Genomic DNA, 22,960 nt, shown 5'->3' on the forward strand with positions numbered 1-22,960 from the left:
ATTCTATTACATAAATTAAAGCTGCACAACATATCGCAAAAGTATGAAAAAGTTTGATTTTGAAAAATGATTCTGCTTATTCAGACTAAATTACTTTCAGTTTTGACGCCGTTTGACCAATAAAACACAACATGAACATTTTAGTTTTAATACAACCAAAATTATTGTGTCAAAATGTATGTTAAAATACAGCAGTAATATTGTTAGTGGAGCTGAACGATGCTTTAATTCTAGAAGTCAGTTCAAAGTGCACATTTTAAAGTGCCTCTGACAGGATGGACCGCTCATTGAACTAAAACGCAGTTAAGATAAAAACATTTAAAATTTTCTAAAAGGTTTACCGTATTTTGCGGAGTATAAGTCGCACCAGCCAAAAATACATAATAGAAAAGAAAAAAACATATATAAGTCGCACTGGAGTATGAAATGCGGATGCAAGTGTGAAAATAACAAATAATATCACATATATGTCGCTCCGGAGTATAAGTATATAAGTATAAATATAAGTAAAAGTCGCACCCCGGCCAAAACTATGAAAAAAGGTGTGATTTATAGTCCGGAAAATACGGTACACATGTCAACCCAGAATAGCAAATTTTATAGGTTAATAATTTTACTTCCTGGTAGTGTTTTCTGACATCACACTAGAACATTACCCAGCAGCCACTAGGCCACTTAAAATTTGACAAATAAAGATAATTGAGAGCACATTCATTTGGTTAAATTCATGTTTAGAGGGTCAAAAAAGTAGTTTATTTTGTGTAAATTATGCACAAACTTTGAATGGACTGGTGTGATGTCACTTCCTGTAATTTTCTACAGCTTTTTCAACTTTTCTCCACAAACAGCTGCTTGATTGGTGTAAAACTATAATTTACAAAAGGTGAAATTACACCAAATAAAGCCAAAATTGGACATAAAATCATAAAAACCTGTCACTTTAACATTTGAGAAAAGCCTGCAAAACTAATACGAGAATCACATGCATTTTAGAACATGTTCGAAGAAGCTTTAAACTTGAGTGAGACTGGATAAGTTGAGGAAATGCAGAGGATTCACTTAAATGAGTGCAGCCGTTGCGATTGCGTGACTGCCACCCCTCAAACCGCGCCCCCCTCGCTGTAACTGCAGGACTCACTTTTGCGAGGATGCTGTGGCCATCACTGGTTGTCTGCATTGAGGTCAACAGAGGCTGCTCCTCATCACCCCATTCTCCGGCGGCGAACTCTGAGAAGAAACGCACGCACAAAACGCACAAAGACATTATGCAACAAGAACTGGCAGCAGGTGACGGCGCATCTGCATGTCTCCAGAAATACTCCCCGAGCGAACTCCCAAACGCGCAAATGGTCGGGAGCACTCACCCGAGCCAGCATGTGTTGTTTGTCCGCGGAGACGCATTGAGACACCAAATGTGAAACGGCACTAAGAATAAGAATCCGGATCACAGCTTGAAACTGTAGCACAAACAGGCAGCGAGCGTTTCTGCCAGATCGCACCAGCGGGTTACATTCTCTGTGCATGGCGAATATATCTGGCATTGTTTGGTATTCCTGGAGAGATGTGACTGCGAAAGCGGGTCAAACGGGCGCGGCAGAGGCGATACCTTCACTAAAGTATGCTTGTGGCGGGATATACAGCTTCAGAAATGATCACGGTCATTTTTGAACTGCTTCGTGCCGCTAAAGCGAGGATAAAGCCTTTTGTAAGTGTGCAGTGTTGTTAAAACTACTTAGTGAGTATCTATAATTATAGTATAGTCGTAGAAGTTGCCTTCACAAGAAAAGCCAGTTAAATGATTAAACTGGACCAGAGTTATGTTTTATCTTCAGGTTTTGCCCGAATGCCATGAGGTTAGCGCTGGCAGACGCCCCCGTTCAGAACTAATTGCCCTTCTATGTCTTTTATTCCTTCAGCGATTAGATTCTTGAACTCTGTCTGAGGTTTTCTTAAGCATTACCCCCTTTTATTAATTTAGTAATGGATTTCCCATCAAGGAACTAATACATATTTCTGACTCGCAGTGTCTCGGATCCTGAATTCATATCAGTATCTCTCTATTATGTCACTCTGAAGATACAAAAACAACGATAAGGTTTCTTTTCAACGTGTAATCAGTTTAGTGTATATCTCATCTTATCTAACAACGGCTTCTGGGTTCAAGTTTCATCATGACAACAATTTTCTCTTTTTTAATGATTTTTTTGTGTTTTTTTTTCCATGGCCTGTAGGCTTCATTTGACAGGACAGTGCAGTGTGAAATGGGAGTTAGACTAGGGAAGGACATGCAGCTAACTGTCAAGAGCCAGATTTAGATTTGCAAGGCTGCGGCCTGTCCAAAAAAAAAACAAGAAACAGCTTATTTTACTCTATTTTGTATATATTTAGAACCAGCGAGTCAAAGTACACATTTTTGAGACCTTATTACCGTAGTTTCCGGACTATAAGTCGCACCGGAGTACAAGTAGCACCAGACAAAAAATGCGTAATAGAGAAGAAAAAAACATATATAAGTCGCACTGGAGTATGAAATAAGATTGCAAATGTGAAAATAACAAATAATATCACATATAAGTCGATCCGAAGTATAAGTATATACGTTTAAATATAAGTATAAGTCGCACTCCGGCCAAAACTATGAAAAAAGGTGCGACTTATAGTCCGGAAAATACGGTAGTAGAATTTCTGTGTCAACCAAGATGTGACGAATATATGACTTTTGGGTTTTTATGATTGTCTAATTTTGACTTTATTTGGTGTATTTATACCTGTTGTAAATATAAATGATAATTTTACACCAATCAAGCAGCTGCTTGTGGAGAAAAGTTGAAAAAGCTGTAGAAAATGAGAGGACGTTTATGCATAATTTACACAAATAAACAACTTTTTTGTCCCTCTAAACATGAATTCAACTAAATAAAAGTGCTCTCATATATTTTCATTTGTCAAATGAAAAAGATTGTCACATTAGATGAGTTTGGGCCCAGGTTGATGGGTAATTTCCTGGTGCTATGTCATCAACCACAAACAGGAAGTAAAATTATCAACCTAAAAAATGAGCTATTCTGGGATCAAATGTGTAACTTTTAGCCACATTTTAAATATATTTATCTTAACTGCATTTTAGTTCAATGACTCTTCCAAACCTGTCAGAGGCGCTTTAATAAACTCCTGAGCTTACACTAAGCTATGACACAAAAATCCCAGAAGACAATGACATGCAGAGCGATGTCAAAAATGTAAACAGCTTCACATTCTTGGAGAAAATCCTGTTTATGACGAAACACCAGCTGCTCTGTACGATTATCGCCACCACTCGTTTACACAAGAGCTTTACCCATATTTTCTCCCCTGTCAATCATCCCGTTAGACCCGCCCCTTATCAGACGACCAGCTGAAAGAGCTCCAGGGCAGTGAAATGTGAGCTGTATCGTATAACGCCTGTAATGCTTGTTTACGCGAGTGTATCGATGAGCAGAAGAGAGGGACATTTACTACAGTCACTTTATCAGTCTTGAGTGCTGATTACACGCGGCCTTTTATGAGCGCCATTAGCTTACACAATGGCACAGCTGTCTTTTCCTGACTCTGTAGGTCATACCGCGGTTTAATTCATACGTGGTTTGTTCAGAAATACTTTGAATAGTCTAAAGCTCTGAAAAAAAATTAAAAATTAAATCAACAGACATTAAAATCCATATTTAGACTCCATTAGACTACACTTTTCACTTAAACAAAGGGAATATGATACTAAACATCTTGCCTGTTTGACAATTTTGGTGACGTTTATAATTGTACTTCATGGTTTGACATTAAATATGACATAGATGGAGGTAATTCCACAACTGTTACCAAGCAAGCAGGTTGTAAACAAGGTCAATAATCCATTTAAATCATACAATAGTTATGATTTAACAAATAAAACACCTGACGACACTTTTGCTTTGTTAAAGGAGCACGTTTCTCTACATTTCTGCATCGCGCTCAGCCTCATTGATAAAGTTTCACCAGTGTTGCTTTGTTCTACTCACATGGTCAGTGCGTCCTGTGATAATAATCCTACATCCACCTGCGCAAAGCTCTCCTCCTCTTGTCTCCACTCTGTCCTCTGTTATAGTGAGTGGTCCCACGCTCCCACACATGTCGTGCACTGCTCTGTCACCGCTCAGCAGCGCTCTGCACGGGACGCTGTTCTTCACCACTTTTTCACATTCAAACGATCGAATAGAAAGTTAAATGCAAATGTTTTCAGATTTTCCCTTGGGGTTTGGCTGATAAAAAGACAGATTTCTAGTAGTTTAATCTTACTGTTACGCTGTTATTTAATTTAAGTTTCTTTATTTGTTTTAAGTCTTCTATTCCCCTGTGGATGAATAAATGTAATTCTGTGTCAGCAAAGCAAACCAGGGACATGTTATCTGTCTCTTCCCTCTTGGCTCTGATGGTTTAGTGTGTGGATCACTCGAGATATTGCACTGCAGACAGGATAAAAAGGATTGAAAATAAAACAAGCCGACTGGGGGAACATGTTTGAGTCTCCCCAAAGGAGCAGGAGTGTCTGGAGTGAGGGAAGTCTGGAGTCCAGCTCAGACAGACACAGTGTGCTGGCACCAAAATGAAGACGGATGGAAGGGAATAAATTGATAACTGAATGATAGAATTGACCTACAATAAGACCTCAAATATGTGTCACCCTCAGACAGGGGGTTCAGGACCATTTTTCTTGTTGAATTGGTCAAATAACCAAATGTTTTACTTTTTCTGGTGGAATTGGAAAAAATCTAGTTCATAATCTATCTTCATAATATGTATTTTTTGTCACACAGACATAAAATCAAAGTCCAAAGCCATGATTCACTTCTCATGTTGTCTGTGGCCCTCCCCTCCATATATGTTTCAAAATGTGGCCCTGGATGAATCCCTGTAATAGACTATAAAAGTAAACCCATTTCCAATTTTTACTAAATTTAACCAAGTAATGCCGCCCGAAGGACGTCTTGAACAGATTTTTGATCAAAAACACACATTTTTCATGTTTCCTGTGTCTTTTTTAAGTAATTACAGCTCCGTCTGAGTCATAAAACTACTTCTTCTCAGCACATGACAGGTTTCAGAGTCCCTATTGTACAGATAACAATTATTCAATTACAATCAGCTCAATAATCGATCAGTTGCGATGAATCGGTTGCTGTTTGTTGCAGCCCTAACGTCTTTAATTGCATTGAAAATTCAGAAGTCATCATTTAGCGCCACATTAGTATTTATTTAAGATGCGTGGTGCCAGCACACACATTGTGAATCCCCCTGCGATTATTCTGTCCTCATTTTGACGTCATCCACACTTTTAACGGACAAGTACAATCACAGCCACTTTTGACTCCAGAACAAAAGAATCCTCCGTCCTCTGCGGCTCCTGTGAAAACTGTTACATTACATTTGCTTTTCCCAAAAACGTGCAGATTGAGTCAACACCTCTCAACTTGTCCAAACTGTTCAGAGTCAGTGCACTGGGTTGTCAAAATACATGACACTTTTCACGCACTCGACCTCCGCTCACCTCCGCGTTTCTCATTTCGGTTTGAAATTAAATCAAAACATAAATGACAGGAAGAGATCAGAACGTGTTTGGTTTTGTTATCGGCGGCTCATTACGACGTACGGACAAATAACACACGGCTGGATTACAACTAAAGTCTGCAAAGCTCTTCAGCAAACATGCCATCTGTACCTCCAAAAGATACAGGAGAGGCTGTGTGCTCTTTTCAATTGCACTGATCGAAACTGCAACCGACATGGCTCCTGAGGCGATCTGGGGAAATAGGAGTCGTCAAAGAAAGTAAAGGCTGAGGCTAAACAACGTAATCTGAGGTTTTAGTCAAAGAGGTGCAGCACGAAGAGGTTTGTAGGCACGTGATGAAGGGTTTTTCATCGGCTGTGTGAAGGAAAGGTTTCGCAGGTCTTTCCTTCCTGCTGCTGTCAGACTTTATAACAAACACTGTTAGTCCTGAATACTCGCAATACTGACCTAACCATGTGCAATTCCGTCAAATGTGCAATTACTGTCGTGATTCATGTGCAATTACTGTGAAATTCATGTGCAATCCATGTGCCGTCGTGACACATAGTCATGTGCAATTACTGTCGTGATCACATGCAATGGTATTTATTTTATTTATTTATTGATTGATTGATTGATTGATTTTTATCTTTATTATTTTTCCCCTCCATCCCTTGTTGGGAAATGGGAGGTTTTGTCTATGGGAGTTTTTGTTTATAGGAGATCTTCTATTGAGTGTTTTTCAGACTTCCTATAAGTGATCTGTTCTTCTGTATCTACCTCTGTATCTTCCTGCGTTGCATCAATGAAATTTCCCCATGTGGGACAATAAAGGATTATCTTATCTTATCTTATCTTATGACAAATGTGTCTGTGAAGAGAGGGGAATCCTGGAAGTACACATTAGAAACATTAGAAACATTAGAAAAACTCATGAATACTACCAGAACTAAGAATACAAAGGCCAAATGTACAAGACTATGGAATATAAAATATAAGATAAGATAAGATATTCCTTTATTGTCCACACATGGGGAAATTTCATTGTTGCAACGCAGGTAGATACAGAGGAAAAGGACAGATAACTTATAGGAAGTTTAAAAAAACACTCTCAATAGAAGAACTCTTATAAACAAAAACTCCTATAGACAAACTAATTTCCTAATAAGGAATGGAGGGGAAAAATAAAATAATAAAATAAAAACAGCTTGCGTAAGACAAGATAATACTAATAATACTAATGGTAAAATACAGACAAAATAAAATACAAATAGAAAGCGCTTGGTGAAACGACTCATGATTATATACATTTGATATTGACAAAAATGAATTCTCTATCATTTTATTTTAAACATTCTATTTTTCATTTTCATTTTATATACATTTGATATTGACAAAAATGAATTCTCTATCATTTTATTTTAAACATTCGATTTTTCATTTTCATTTTTTAAACAAAACATATAAAACCACATAAAAAGTAAATTAAAATGGTGTCTTTGTGTAAAACGCTTACGGCACATTTCTTACATAACAGAACGTTTAGTTTTCAGAGTTTATAAAATAGGTCCATATTCAACTGAAGTACTCAAATATTACCAGATGTGTGTAGAGTAAATTGTACATAAATAATAAAATCATTATTACTCAAGTTAAACAAGAGAAACTATTTGATGTGTATTGAATTGTAGGAACAAAACCTTAAATGATGCACAATATCTGGTATTTTAGACATAAAAATGGGGGAAACTAAATAGATTTGAAAGAGCAGTGCATGAAACACAAAACAACAGAAAATTGTGACTATAATTAAACATTCACAGTCGGAAAAGTAACCAAACCCTTTATGTAGGATTATGAGAAGTACAATTTAATTCAAACTACCTCTAGATATTACATAATTAGACAAAATATTAGATTGAGTTACAGCTTTAGGTAATATGAAAAAATACAGAAAACATTTGGACATGTTTTGTTTCTTACGATATAATTACTTTAGAAGAAGACACCGAGCGTAGATTAACTTTGATGTAAAATGGTGTTTAGAGGAACATGAGCCGCAAACAGCAGGAGAGAAAAGCAGCTGGAGCGAGGCTAAACGACAGGTGAGAAGAAGAAAACCTGCAGCTTTTCAAATGATAGTGATTCAAAGAAGACAATACAGTACCACAGTTAAGTGTCAGTGCGTGATATAAAAATATATCTGCTCTACAGTCAAGCGGGGAATTACAACTAACAATCAAGGCTTAATTACAGTCTGATGTCCCACAAATTATACAAACATTTCAAACTCAGCTCTGACATTTAGAAAAAAACCTGGTACTCGATACTGTTTCATCACGATGAAGATAATCTTTTAGACAATAAAGTGTCCTTTTTAGCTCAAAATAACAGTTGTTTCTTTGATATTGTCGTGTTGTCCCAGACCAAAAATTATTCTGGAAAGAGCCAAAGCTATTTATGTTTTGTTTTTTGTTTACTTGTTAAAAAAAAAGAGGTAACAAGATTGTTCTTCTTTCTGCTTCTTTTAATTCATTTATTGTATACTTAACTGTAAGTGTAAGTCACTGATGATGGCTTTTATATGTCATGAAATAAATAAATACTTATTGTGTTGTTTGTTTGTTGTTTTTATGTCTTTTTGCTTTGTGGCCCTTTTGGATTTGTGGAATATATAAAAGATTAAGATTATGATGATGATGATGATGATGATGATGATGATTATTATTTATATTGAATAAATAAATAATGATGTAGTTTAGATTTGTATCAATTAGTATCTGGGAATACTGTAAAACAAATTAACGCAAATGCAGGTCATAACAACAAATATCCTTCCACTTGAACTCTAAAAGGAAAGTAATAAAGAAATGATCAAATATATAAAATTTTACCAAATGAGGTCCCAGATCAAAAGACATAATTTCATCCCTCTCACACTCTCAAAGTGAACACCATCTGTACTTCATTTAATGTCCATTACTCCTGCTGCTCATGCCCAGACCGTCATTTACTTTTAGTAGTAAGTTCACGCAACCAATACTTTATACAGAAAAGTAAGAAGAATGGATTGATTGATGTAAGAAGACAGATTAAACTCACTCCACGTTGTGTTCTCATAAATCCTTATAATCTCAAATAATTAGTCGTCTCCAGGTGCCAGGCTCCAGGTGCAGTCGGCCGCAGTGTCATGAGTTCGAGTCTCCACTCCGACGACAAATTGATATTAACACGTCCTCAAAAAAGGCTTAATCCTGTTTTTTCAAGGACAAGTCACACCTAATGGAATTGATCTACGGAGCTCATTTCTCACTCACTAATGCGTTTTTATGGTGTGAGTGGAAATAATTAATACCCATGTAAAAAAATGTCTCTATAGCGCCCCCTACACATTGTGTGAAAAACTCAACATTGTCTGAACATATCCTCTCGTGCCATGGTCTTAGCATTAGCGTTAGCATTAGCGTTAGCATTAGCGTTAGCATCAGCATTAGCGGCGGGTCTCTGTTGCTAGGTGACGGGGGTACAGGGAGGAGAGTGTCTAAAGAATAAAGTCTAAAGAATAAAGTCGAAGAGAATCCAGTCGCGGAAGGCGGTCGCGTGGGTGACAAGAGCTATCATCGCTGCTACCGCGGCTTTAATTAACTCTAATGTTGTCATTTGTATGGAACGTATGTGCGTGTGTGCGTGTATGTGTGCGTGTATATGTGTGTGTATGTGTGTGTGTGTGTGTGTGTGTGTATATATATGCTGTATGTTGTTTCTGTCCTGACCTGCCAGGGACTACAGATGGAAAGGCTAATGCCAGGTTAATTCTGGCATATTTACATTGTTAATTAATATGCACTGTCTCTGAATAAATAAATCTAAATAAATTAACTTTGTCCGTTGAAATCCAAAGCACTGCTAAGCCCATTCTCATACATACTCGATAGTGCGTTACTGCACTACCATCTGGGATCTTTATCCATCAAAGGAAACGCGTAAACTTGAATGTTCAGAGAAGTAACTTCTAGAAGTAACTATGATCCAAAAAGCAGTGTAACGTGCGCCAAAGTCTGAAAGTTACAAATGTAACCACGGTTCTATGAATCCCGAATGCCCATGATCAGTAGGGATGAAACAGAACTCTTGAGGAACCTGGAAAAATCAATGACTTGTTCTGACGTATAAGCTCACAAATCAACCTCACTCCAGCTGACCATCGGAATCAGACCTAAAAACCCAACACGACCCAGAATCAAAGCAATTTGTCTCCACATAGACTCAAGTCGTTTTAAGCCCAAATGTGGACGCATTTAAAAGTCGGCTGAGAAAACCATAACATCTCTCTCTTCTCTCATCGGTGCAATATCCATTTGTAGTTTCCCCGATTAATCGCCCAGAAGCAGAACCAGGCATTGCGTGTTGAGCCAATTGCTCCGTATCGAGTATCAAGTTTGAAATGTTGTCTGAATTAACAATGAGGACGAATGATGATACATACATGATGAAAACACAACAATCACTACGCTCTCCATTTAGATCTGCTTTTGAACTCTTGCTAAACTTCCTCCTCTCCGACCCCCAGTCGACAGGCTCGCTTTAGTTTGGTGTCGGTCAGATGTGAATTGAAAATGCGGCGCTGTGAAAACACACCCCTTTGGCAGCACATCACAGACACCCTCGCTGTCTCCCCTCCTTCTGCCTGTCTCTGCCGCCCAATCTCGCATGAGCAAATATTTTTTTCATTCCTTCAGTCGGACGTGCGAGTGACTGAGTGGGAGGCAGCTCTGCGTCGTCTTTGTTTTGTTCAGGCGACTCCAGAATAGGATAACAATGACTATTTCCTCTACGGGCCCTCTAAAAAGGTCACTGTAATCATAAACTTCGAACTTCTCCTTCAATCTGTCCCGTATTGTTCCCCCGAATTATCCACTAATCAACTTGACATTTGCATGGATTTGAATCGCAGGATCCCAAATTGTTGACGGAATAAATGCGTTATTGGACAATGAAGCTAATTTGAACTCCGGCAGCTTGTCTACTTCATCAACTGCTAATTTTAATCACATTTGCATACGCAATGTGCCGTGTGAGTGACATAAAGTGGTGTAAATGTGGTAGTGTATTCAGCATAAAGTTCAGTTTCAAGGCAATTCTTTTCTCTTTTTTTTCCAGAGAGAGCATTAGGTCACAAGAAAAACAATTCGGTGAATCTAAAATGTCTAAATATTGAGATGGTTTGAAAATGACATAAACTGTCTCCAACAAGAAACAATGAGATATTCTGTTTATGGTTCATGTTAAAGTCCATTTATCCAAAACAGCAGAAATGTTGATGGATTGCAAAACTAAGAGCTAATTATTGTTGAAGAGATTCCACAACAATGTCAATATTACTACATATCCTCACTTGGAAATCTCTTGGGATGTAGCCTCAGTGTAATTTTTGGCTAAATGAATTGTAGCGTCATACCTACAATTTTTTGCTCCTGCGATATCTTTTTAGCAATTATTAATAAAAAAAATTGTTGGAAAATAATACACAGTGCGAGTTAAACAAACTGGGATATGGGCTGTTTAAAATCCAGAGGAACCAATGACAAATAAGCTTTTTAGGCCGATTTATAGGACCGATTTTGGTAATTTTCCCCAAATGAATAAAGCAGTATGTGTATTCTTTCAGTTGCAGGTCCAAAACAAAACATCTGCCTGAGCAGGGGAATAAACGCAGATATTGGCTTGAGCAAATCCCCTTTTGACCTATATTCATCCTGCTTTTCAATTACATTTAACCACTCTAACTGCTGTAATCAATAGATGAATAAACATGTCGGCTGGTGTCTCCCTGAGCACTGATCATAGAAGTGCTCTTTAGCGTGTTGTGTCGGGTGGGAAGAAATGTCACACCTCGGACTGTGAGAAGGCCCAGTCTCTGTTTGTTTGTGCACATTATGCACATTTGTTTGTGGGGGAAGAGCCGCTCTTCTCGTCGTCATGGAGACAGAGCAATGTTGTGCTTTTCAAGTCAAGACGTCTATCCGATGTGATTTCACATGTTTAGCTTTGTACACTTTCAGATCTTTCAGGCAGATCATGCACCTGGAAAGACCTTAGTTATTACATTATGTGTGTTGTAGATGTAAAGTGTCAAGTTATGACCATCAAACAGAAGTGATACTTTGAATTTTGAAGGGTCCACAGATGTGGTACATAATGCATACATATCAGTGTAGTGGCACTAGTAGTAGATTTCTTCTTTTTAGCTCCATCACTTCTGACGCTCTGCTGCCAATTCAGCCTCGTTTATTCTTTCCTTCTATTTCATAGTCTTTTGCTGTCTGCAGCTTGTCTGTGAGAGTTGTCTTTCTCTTGATGTTATCCCAGCATTGGAGTCTGAGGCGAGTTCTTGCCTGGCAAAGCTCCAGTGTTGCACCAGTTAACACCCATGGAGTGCAGTCAGTTCTCTGGTTACTTCTAGTTCTGTCATACTCTGGTTTGTTCTGTTGTTCTGTTCTTGTTCTGTCTCTCCTGCTTAGCAAAGCACAGAAGAACTGCAAATCTGCTGCGTCAATCCTTCTTCAGTATACTAGTATTAGTAGTATTTTTTAATTAATACTAGTACTACCACTACTACAGTAAAGAAGAACAATCTGATTTATCCATCGATCCATATCCTAATTGGCGACAGTGGTGCAAATGGTAGTGAGGACTAATAACTAAACACTCTTGTAGAACAGCTTATCATCACTGAATGTGGAGGCTCATTGGTTGGGTCACCGTTTGCCCACCAACCTGAACTGATCCCAGCTCCATCTAGTTCATGTGTCCTCGGGTGGAGACACTTCAACCGTCTTTCCGATACAAGTGAATCTGGTGAGTGATGGTTAGACAGTGCTGATGGGCTGATTTAAAACCATTATAATGCCATCATAATTTCACTTTTGGTGAGGAGCAAATGTATTTCTCAACTGATTCATATTTCCACTTTTCAGAACCTGTGTGATGGCAGATGTGTCCACTATTGGCTGCAGTGTGTGACAGGTGGAGAACTCTGATAACGCTGCACTGAGAGACTCTTTCACAATCCTTCAACTGGCGCAAGTGGCTGCAATGCATTCTGGGTACTTTTTGATAACTATTGTCAGAGGTGAAATTGGTCTCTCTGCCAGTGCCACTATGACTGTTAAACATGAGTACAAATGGTAAAGAACCCTGTGCAACTCTTATGTTAAATGTCAAATAGTACTTGCCTGTTCTACTCTGGAAATACCACACAGCTATGAGCTTATGAGAGGAGTGAAGCAGCAGACAAATGACCTTCAAAATATGACTAAAATAAACTTTTTTTAAATACTTTTACATTCACGAAAAATCTGGGAAAACTGTGCAAAATGCTACTTTTAGTCAACCTAAAAACTTGGGAACGCCAAACATCTAAAAGCTGTTTAGGTCAAAAAAGATTATTCAAAATGTTAAAATGTCAGACATGGTGTGACAGGGAGCGTTGTTATCCTCATATTACTACCTATTAATTTGTCATTATCAATTGAAGATGTAAGTTGAAGACAGCAAAATGCACAGTTCAATCCATTTGTAATATGAGCTATGGATAATAATATACTCTTACACCTTCCAACAGCCGACACATCAAACCACAGCTTCTTTTGAACTTGTGACAATGTGTTTCTTTTCTTTTTCAGCGTCAGCAGTTATGGAACGTATGTATATGTAACGTTTCACCACCTGCTTGTCTCTATGTCGATGTTCTTGCTTTGTCTAAATAAGAACGTTTCACAGCTTTTGCCATGTTTGTTTTAATGATTGATTGGCTAATTCACTTGTCAATCATGCCCATCGTAAAACTGTTATAAAACACTCCTGCGCTGTCCACCACACACTAAAGGCTTTAAAGATTCCACCTGCAGCTGGAATCTGCATACGTGAGCCCACATCACGTCACGCCCTCTCCACGCCTCCAAAACACCATAAAAGGGCCATGCAAAGTGACTTAGGAATGAGATTTACATAAACATGAGTTGATATTCAGTGGGTTTGATCATGCGGGACAGAGAGGGAGGAGTCACAATAGAGGCGCTATGACAAATAGAAACAAAAGTGATTGTAACAACTGTCCCAAAAGTATATGAAAAATGAAGCTGTCAGTTTGTTTGCTGTAACCCGACCCACCATTTTTCAAGTGGGTAGGTAGGTAATTATTTTTTTTTTTTAACTTTGAAGGCAAAAAAAAGATCCAAAATTAATTGTATGTTTGGTGTAACCCTACCAACATTTTTCAAGCGGGTAGGTAGGAAGTTAATTTTTTTTTTTTTTTTTAGCTTTAAAACATAAAAAATCCAAATTTGTATATAGAATAGAATGATAATTTGCCTATGAAATTAAGTTAATATTATCATTTATCAAAAGAGATACTACCGTAAATGTACAAAACAAAAAAATTAATAAGTCCACCCAATAAACTATTTTTGTACAGGACAAATTATTTTATTTTTTGGCCATTTTCATGTCGTAGAATCGTCGAGGTCTTGGTCATCATATATGACAAATTCTGCATATTTCAGCCCACTGTCAAATCGCGTTTTTTCTATTCTGACAGTGACACGCAGTGACCTTCAGGGGTCAAGCTTCAACAGACAATGACTTAAAACGTTCTCCGCTCGTGTTGAGTTTCATTTTCATTCCTTTTTCGGCTTCGTAATATTTTAAGCGAGTTCCAGTGATACAAAATTATTCAACACGGCGCTTTTTTGAAAAAACGGTCGGTGAGTCGGCGAAATATAAGAAAAATAAAAGAATTTGGCATAATTTTGACAAAAAGCTGATTTTTTTTTCAGTCGGCTATAATTTTGACTGCTCGGTCGGGTTACGGCAAACAGACTTTTTTTTATTTTTTATTATCTTTTATTATTTTGCTCTGCCTTATGAAGGATTTTTAGGCTCGAAGGCTTTATTAGACAGGACAGCTGGGGGTGAAATGGGGATGAGAGAGAAGGGAAGACATGCAGTCAATTGTCAAACCCAGATTCAAACTCACGACACTCCGTCTGAAGGAGGAGTTTTCTCTCGGGTCTAATTGTTGTTTCATAAATCCACTCACAGATTCACAGTCTTCTCCGTCACAGACACAGACTGATCCGGTCATGGACTGAGAGAGAGCATCGTCATGTGCTGTCCAGAATAATGAGAGAAATAAAAAGCCCTTCTACGTGTTTAGGCCAACTTCTGTTTAAATGTGTTGATCTCTCTGAATACAATTATTTTAGACTTTTTCCTGAATCAAACACTTCTTCAAACACTCACTTCTCCTCTTCACGAGTGTCGTCTTTTCTGTTTGTCTCCAGACTTTACGCAGAGTTCACAGGAGGGTCTCAGTTTGCGTAGAGATAAGCTAAGTCCGGCGCCTAGTAGAAGTTTAATAAATACCATAGATGGCGAAGAGGGCGGCCTACGCACTGCGGAGTGCACAAGCAAGCTTTATAAATGAGGCCCCTGATATTATGTTACTATGCATGAAATGATGCAACCACCTCCAGGCAAAGCAATAACATCTTCAAGGAGACAGACTGGCAATGGACTCGATGTTAAGCACTACCAGAGTAGGAACTGTAAATACACACACACTTAACTTATTACAAAGGGTCCGACTGTTATCGATCCTGCAAATAACTACAGAATGAAGTATGAGTCATGAATTAAAGTTTAAACACTATGAAACTTTCTGGGCCAACGTAAGTAACCGATTGCGATCCAGTGAATGGTTGTGGATCTGCGCACGTTCTATGCCTCCATATTGTTGTTGCACACTCTGAACATGACTGTGGACAAGTGGGCCATGTGACTGGAATAGCAGCTATGACAGGCCCTGTTGGACTGGCCCTGCAGGGAATCAACCCATTACCTCCAAATGAGATCTAATGAAGGTAGGAAATACATCATTACGTCCAGAACATGGTTCAGTCTGTGCTGTAACCAGGGGTGGATCCAGTTCAGGGGGCAGGTATTTCAAAGTAATATTATTCAAGTTGAAGGACAAATTGTAGTCCAAGAAATTACTCAAGCAACAAGTATTCAGGGAAACTATACTCGCGTGCAGCAAGATTTATCACAAACATCACAAATTGAAATCGCAATAAGTTAATCACAAAAACTGTAACTCTTTGTGTAACATTTCTTGCGCAAACAATTACATATTTTGCGTATTGTGTAAAAGCTGTAACTCTACTTTAAATCTCTACAAATATGTCTGGAAACACGTGGGATTCTTGGATTAATCTAAAATACAGATTTCATGCTTCTTCATGCTTCTGGACATGTGTAAAATGTAAGAATAATTGTAATAATAATTGCCCGGATTTAGATTTTTGAAGTCGATGTAATTAAAATGCCAAGACATAAAATACACAAAATAACAGATATTGTGTTAAAGCTTTGTCTCTTAGTTACAGTGGGAAGAAAAACTTAAATTTTAGACTAAAACCAAGTTGTCTTATTAGTCCAATGATGTTTAATACTTTTTTAAATACATTTTCAGCACTATAAAGTCTAAAATATGCTGATTGAATTCGCATCTAGATGGAAAACGTTTACAAAATATTTTAATTTGAAAAAGTTCCTGGCAACAACACCCGAGCGCTGCAAATGACAATTTTGAAATACATATCTTACGCGTCTGTAACGGCCCCTCCGACGGTCCAACGCCTGTAATTGTGTGGTTTTCTCTCCTCCGACGGCCTGCCAGCTGCACGCGCCACTGGAACAAATCGCAACTGTGAGCATGGGTGAGGTTAATGGGCTGTGAGCGTCTAATTAGGCGTGCCGTCCCGGTCACAATAAGGCTGCAGGTTCACGGCTGATGGGCTAAAGAGACACTAGGGTAGACGGAGGAAAACCCTGCATGTGTAAGACGACAAAGAAAAGGAGCTGGAGGGAGGAAATTGTAACCACTGGAGTTTGAATCGATTGCTTTTCCATTTTTCTCGCGTCCGCCGCAACAACGTCCCTGTGACAATGAGGTGTCTATAGGAAGTAAAGCATTCAGAAAGCCATTATGAACGAGACAAACCGCACAGACGAGAGCGATTTGAGCAAAAATGATACCGAGCACCCGCAAAAATGTGCAAAAAAGGTATAGACAACAATTCATCGACTGCCAAGCGTTCTTCACACGATTGTTCACTCTGTAAGAATTCAGAAGTGTAAGAAACATAGAGCCAAACGTTATAATAATAAATCAGGCAAACTTCCTCGTTAAACTTTCAGACGGCACCGAGCCTCTGGTTACATGTCATTACTGGTTATTGCGGCTGAAACAAGTTCATCGATTCATCACAACTAAGGCTATGTTCACGCTGCAGGTCTTGGCGCTCAGTTCGGATTCTTTTTTTCTTCCCAAATCAGATTTTTTTTTTTGGAGAGGCTGATGTGCAGAAGAAGAAACAGGACCAAACCAGGAGTCGTGCTGTGGTCACATGATGAGGAAGCACCTTTTGTCACTACGAGCCTGTGATCATCTTTGTCACATTTTACACAGAACAATTCAGTTTAGAACGTAACTTTTCTCTTTTTTGTGGCTCTTTTTTCTGTCTAATTCCCGTCTCTTCAAAATGAAAAAGGTTCATTTGAGTGCAGTAGAAGCGATCGTAACTGAAAGATCAGACTTGAGTCACTTTGCCAAAGATCAGATTCAAATCAGATTTAGTACCACTTACGAAAGTGTCCTGGGGCGCCATGGAAAATATCTGATCCGAGCTGTTCACGCTGTCATGAAAGCAACAGATCAAGGTCACATTTTGGCAAAAGCGTCTGATTCGACCTGCAGAGTGTACGTAGCCTAACTGATTATTGAGATGATCGTTAGACAAAGCAAAACTAATGGATTGATCAAGTTAGCTGCAGCTCTACTGGCTCTTGCATTGCACTTAATGAAGCAAACACATGTTAAAAAAAGAGTCAAATAAAGTGTTATCCAGTTTTCTTATGTCACCGTATACATTTTGTCACAATTGCGATACACGTCAGACTTTATTTTACCTTCTAAGTTAATAAAAGCTGTACTGATGTGATATGAGTTCACACTTCACTGTGATTGGTTGAATCCGCCTGTCACTTACATGTCTTATGGATGCTGACCAATAGGATGATTGTGTGGGAGAAAGTAGGCAACCTTTTTGACTTATTTCTTTTTACTAGAAGTGGCCAAAATATCGAAATGTATCATGAATGTTGTTTTGAAGATACGCAAAATTTGAATATTGAGTGTATTGTTTATAGAAAAAAACAATTACAAACAAATAAGGGCATGTTTTGATATTTCTGCACTTTTTTTATTATTTTCTTTACAGACATTTCACATTTGTCTGATAAATAAACCTCAACCAATATGTTTAAAGACATGTTTTAACACATTTCTGCTGGACTGGCATGATATGGTCGGACTATCGCTATCGGAAGACTCCAAAAACATATCCAGATCTTCATTTTCGCCAATATCGCCCACTCCTGTGACCTAGAACTGCTACAATCATAAAATCGACAAAAATTGACAAAGCAGAAGCCAGTTCTACACCTGATCTGTTTAGATTGCCCATTTATTTCATGTTATTCTATACAATCCTGTACAACTTCTACTTCTACAGTGTTTTACTTCTAAGCCCATACTGAGAACTCCTGATATTGCCAAAAAAGAAGATTAGTCATCCAACTACAGGTGGGAGATGTAGGAATAAATTGTTGTTTTGGAGATGAGCAACACTTTAACATTTTGTATATCTCCTTCTGTATAAATTAAACTACACAGAATTACCTGAAATATGGATATTTTGGCTCGTTTGTGGTTAATTCTGTGTTCCATTCACATTGTATGATACATTTTAACTTCAACCGCAACATTTACAGGCTTATTTTACCACATTCCATTGTTAAAATATAGATATCGAGAAAAAATCAAGACATTCAAGTTTGCCAGCCTTAGATCTAACAATATAACACAAGAAGACGATATAAACCCTGTGTGCGGCGCAAAACTGTCAGGTACGAGGCAGATTGACGACGTTAATGAATGAGCCAGGTTTACCGGTTTGGGAATTGGGAATTGGGCTAATGAGCTGGCGCCGACCACCTCAAATTAACCTGGAGGCGCGCGCTCTCTCTCAAACGTCCACGGGGAGCGCTTCATCAGAGGCATTAGCGCCGAGCAGAGATGAAGTCGGGGAGTAGGGCAGCAGACGGAACCAGCTGCTGTGACTAACGCCGAGCCCTGGTTTCTAGTTTGGAGGTGCCAAGGGGGAGAACCTGGGCCCACCCGCCGGCTCTCGCTCCATCCACCACTTTGTCTCTCCTCTGAGTCATTTACAGATGCAAAGAGGCTACAGGGGTCTGTCTGTGTCGGGGTCATGGGGACAACTGTCCCGGTGAGAAACAGAGGAGCAACGGGTTTGTATTCACACTCGTTTTGCATTACGCTGGCCAAGAAGGAGGGTCTAAGGGCAGGGGACGCTGCTGGGACATTTGTCTAAGGGCAGGGGACGCTGCTGGGACATTTGTCTAAGGGCAGAGGATGCTGCTGAGACATTTGTCTAAGGACAGGGGACGCTGGGACATTTGTCTAAGGACAGGGGACGCTGGGACATTTGTCTAAGGACAGGGGATGCTGGGACATTTGTCTAAGGGCAGGGGACGCTGGGACATTTGTCTAAGGGCAGGGGACGCTGCTGGGACATTTGTATAAGGGCAGGGGATGCTGCTGGGACATTTGTCTAAGGGCAGGAGATGTTGGGACATTTGTCTAAGGACAGGGGACGCTGGGACATTTGTCTAAGGACAGGGGATGCTGCTGGGACATTTGTCTAAGGACAGGGGACGCTGGGACATTTGTCTAAGGACAGGGGATGCTGCTGGGACATTTGTCTAAGGACAGGGGATGCTGCTGGGACATTTGTCTAAGGACAGGGGACGCTGGGACATTTGTCTAAGGACAGGGGACGCTGGGACATTTGTCTAAGGGCAGGGGACGCTGGGACATTTGTCTAAGGGCAGGGGACGCTGGGACATTTGTCTAAGGGCAGGGGACGCTGCTGGGACATTTGTATAAGGGCAGGAGATGTTGGGACATTTGTCTAAGGGCAGGAGATGTTGGGACATTTGTCTAAGGACAGGGGACGCTGGGACATTTGTCTAAGGGCAGGGGATGCTGCTGAGACATTTGTCTAAGGGCAGGGGACGCTGGGACATTTGTCTAAGAACACGGGACGCTGGGACATTATCTAAGGACACAGGACGCTGGGACGTTATCTAAGGACACAGGACGCTGGGACATTATCTAAGGACACAGGACGCTGGGACGTTATCTAAGGACACGGGACGCTGGGACAAGTCCCTATGAACATTGTTTAATCTGCTTTTTCACTGCTGTTGTCAGTTTGGGCGTTACAAAAATGAATTGATTGAATTGAAAATAAAAAGAGTTCCATTGCAAAAAAACAAACAAAACAAAATCAGAAAAAATAGATATTATCGATTCAAATAATGGTGACTGGATTTTATCAAAGAGGGATGGAAAAACATCTTGATTACTCAGGCTGTAGAGGACCTTAACAATCATAAACACATATATTATGAAATGTACAAGTAAACAAGGTATTTATATGATGTATAAGAGATCTTTGCTGTGTACTTTTTAAATACTTAACTGTGTTTTCTCTCACTCAGTAAAAGTTACATTTACTTGTAGTTCTAAGACTCCATATGTACCTTAACATTTCGTTTGAAGTATCTTCCTTCAGTAGTTTTGGTCTCTCACGACGTCCCTCTTCGATTTTCTTTTTAATGTAGCAGTAATAATGCACTGTCTTTGTGATAAAACCTCTAATCGCGTGTGTTTAAGAGTCTGTAAGATCCACATTCAACTACTATGATCAAAATACACTTACTATGATTATTCCAATTAATCGTTGCATCTTCGGCAGTTACAAAATCGAATCAAGAACTTGGATAATCCACAATTATCTCAGAGCCAAGTTTGGACATAAAAAAACGAGATTTAACAGTGAACCACCTCCTAACTGTGCTCTATCACTGACAGCTCAATTTAAAACCACAATTATCGTATTATTTTATGCATCACGCTTGTCAAAAGGTTCCAGCGACACGCCACAATCTTGTCCAACCGAACACATCAATAAATAGTGTGTAATCTTCTGCAAACATGAGCAGATCCGGCATGCGTGAGCTCTTATCTATATTATACTGTAATAGTGATCATTTACTGTCAATGCAATGCAAAGATAATGTTATTTACAGTGATATTTTTAGCAAGCGACACATGTACGCACTTAACAAACGCACCAAAGTATGTGCTGTGAGATTCCATCACACTCATTCATAAGTTCAGACACACATCAAAGCGTTAAACTCACTATAACATGAACCAGACCAAAGTTCAACACGAGTTTGAGCTCATTTCAGACGTGCTTCTGTTTTCAGCTCTATATTTGTAAGACAAGGTTTCCTCCAAGATCTTCACGCTCTAAATCAAACCAGAATCATTCATGTTTTGTCATATTCTTTCCATTTTACTGTGAGACACACACTTTACTCACACTGAAGTAGTTGTACATTTAGATGCAAAAAGGAAACTAACATGAATCAGAGAAGGACAGATTAGTTCGAACCCATTTTATAAAGAAGTCTCTTGCTCCAAATTATATGTATTATACAATATACGGAGAAAAAGTGAGGCAAGCCAAAATGTGATCTGGAAAATTTATATTTTTACCATAAAATAACCACCATTTAAAAGAAGTTCAGCAGCCACACAATGTAATAAACAATATGTTAATTCAACTCACAGACGTAAGTACAATTTGTGCCTTAAAGTTTGAAGTTGTTTAAACACAGTTCTCAGATTATTGAGTTGTGAGACGTATAGATTTAAGTTAATTTAACTTATTGGCCCTATGATTTTCTGCTTCAACAGTTCTATTTTGTGTTGTATCGTTTGGAAAGAACCAGATTTTGTGTGATTATTTTTTAAGCAGGAAACACACAACAAATGTTTTTCAGTGACAAACAAGTAGGAATATGGTCAAATAATATAACAATGTATTTAGCTTTTCACAAACAGAACTCTGGAGGATTAGAAACGCTTTATTGCCACTGTCACTAAATCAATCAGACTCACTTCCTTTGATTTGATAAAACACCAATGATCATATCAAATATAAGCCACAATAAAACCATGCATTAAAAGTGAAATGAAATGCACTTTGACTCAATATAAATGAGCTGAATAATATAGTAACAGTTATATAGTTATAGTTTCCATCAAACAGTTTTAGGCTCAAATATTTAACAAAATGTGTCAACAACCAAACACTGACAAAGAGCAACAAGAATATTTCAAAACAACTTGTAACAAACTGGTGCCACTGGTGCCACTGGTGCCACCGGTGTGTGCGGTGCGTGTCTCACCTGCGGCGGGCTCAGCTCCGCGCGGCTCCGCAGCTTCTGTCGCGCGCTCATGTTCCAGCTCCAGCCGCACGAGCTGCGTCTGCTCCGGTGACACCGGCCACAGACACGGCACAGTCCGCCTCGTGCCACGGGAGAGAGAAGCGTCACAGAAGAGGCTAAAGAGGCCGGGACAGGACTGGTGCTGCCCCCGTGTGTCCACAGCGCGACACGACAGTTGGATTAGTGGGTTTAATGTGATTCTGATTCTGATTTGCATTTGTTTTTTTCAGTTTTTTAATGGATTCTTGGTATGATTCACAGCTTATATGTGATATATATAGTCAATTATAGATTGCGTTTACATAACATTGGACATTCCAGGCAAAGCATTAAAATCAAGACAAGAAAGTGGCAGAAAAGTACCAGAAAAGTTACATAATGCATCTTTAACACAGAGCTATTGTTACATCTGGAAAAATCATCTGAAATCTGAATATTTCTTGATGAATGATAAATAGCCTTTCATGTCAGCTGTCGGTCACACAAGTTGTCAGGGACTATTGTCACACACATAAACTTCCACAAAGTTATTATTGGAATAGACCCTCCGCTCTTTCCGCTACACAAAAGATTGCTCTGATCAGATGCACAATCAAGAGAAAGAAGTCCATTTTAAAGCCGGTGTAATCCCTCATTTGTCCAGGAGTGATCCAGAACTTTATCATTAGCCCTGTGTTTGTGTGTTTGCACATGATGTTTACGTCCTGCTATTCATGTGTCCCCAGATGTGTATTCTTCTGCTTTCATCCTTTTTTCATTACACTTTTGGCTCTGAAACCTTTGGCTATGTGGGTCAGTCACACACCAGCATAATAAACACACCAGAATACTAACACGGCTTCTTTTACAATTTTAACATTCAGAACCAGTGTGTGGACATGAAAGTCCACAGTC

General features: G+C 39.0%; 1 protein-coding gene across 1 annotated transcript in view; it reads right to left on the reverse strand.

The window, feature by feature from the left end:
* The window catches only part of LOC140368273 (5-hydroxytryptamine receptor 4), a 66,367-nt gene extending 44,215 nt beyond the window's left edge, over positions 1–22,152 (reverse strand). Inside the window, exons 1-2 of the mRNA XM_072455241.1 lie at positions 22,028–22,152; positions 1,139–1,227 (exon numbers count right to left, since the gene is read on the reverse strand). Coding sequence (XP_072311342.1) covers positions 1,139–1,161 — 23 coding nt within the window. The 5' untranslated portion in view covers positions 1,162–1,227; positions 22,028–22,152. The remainder of the gene's footprint in view (positions 1–1,138; positions 1,228–22,027) is intronic.
* Between the last annotated feature and the right edge of the window lie 808 nt (positions 22,153–22,960).

This window comes from Eucyclogobius newberryi, unplaced genomic scaffold (assembly GCF_026437365.1).
Source record: "Eucyclogobius newberryi isolate DKJ021-1_F unplaced genomic scaffold, fEucNew1.0.hap1 SCAF_2, whole genome shotgun sequence".
NCBI classification, from domain to species: Eukaryota; Metazoa; Chordata; class Actinopteri; order Gobiiformes; family Gobiidae; genus Eucyclogobius; species Eucyclogobius newberryi.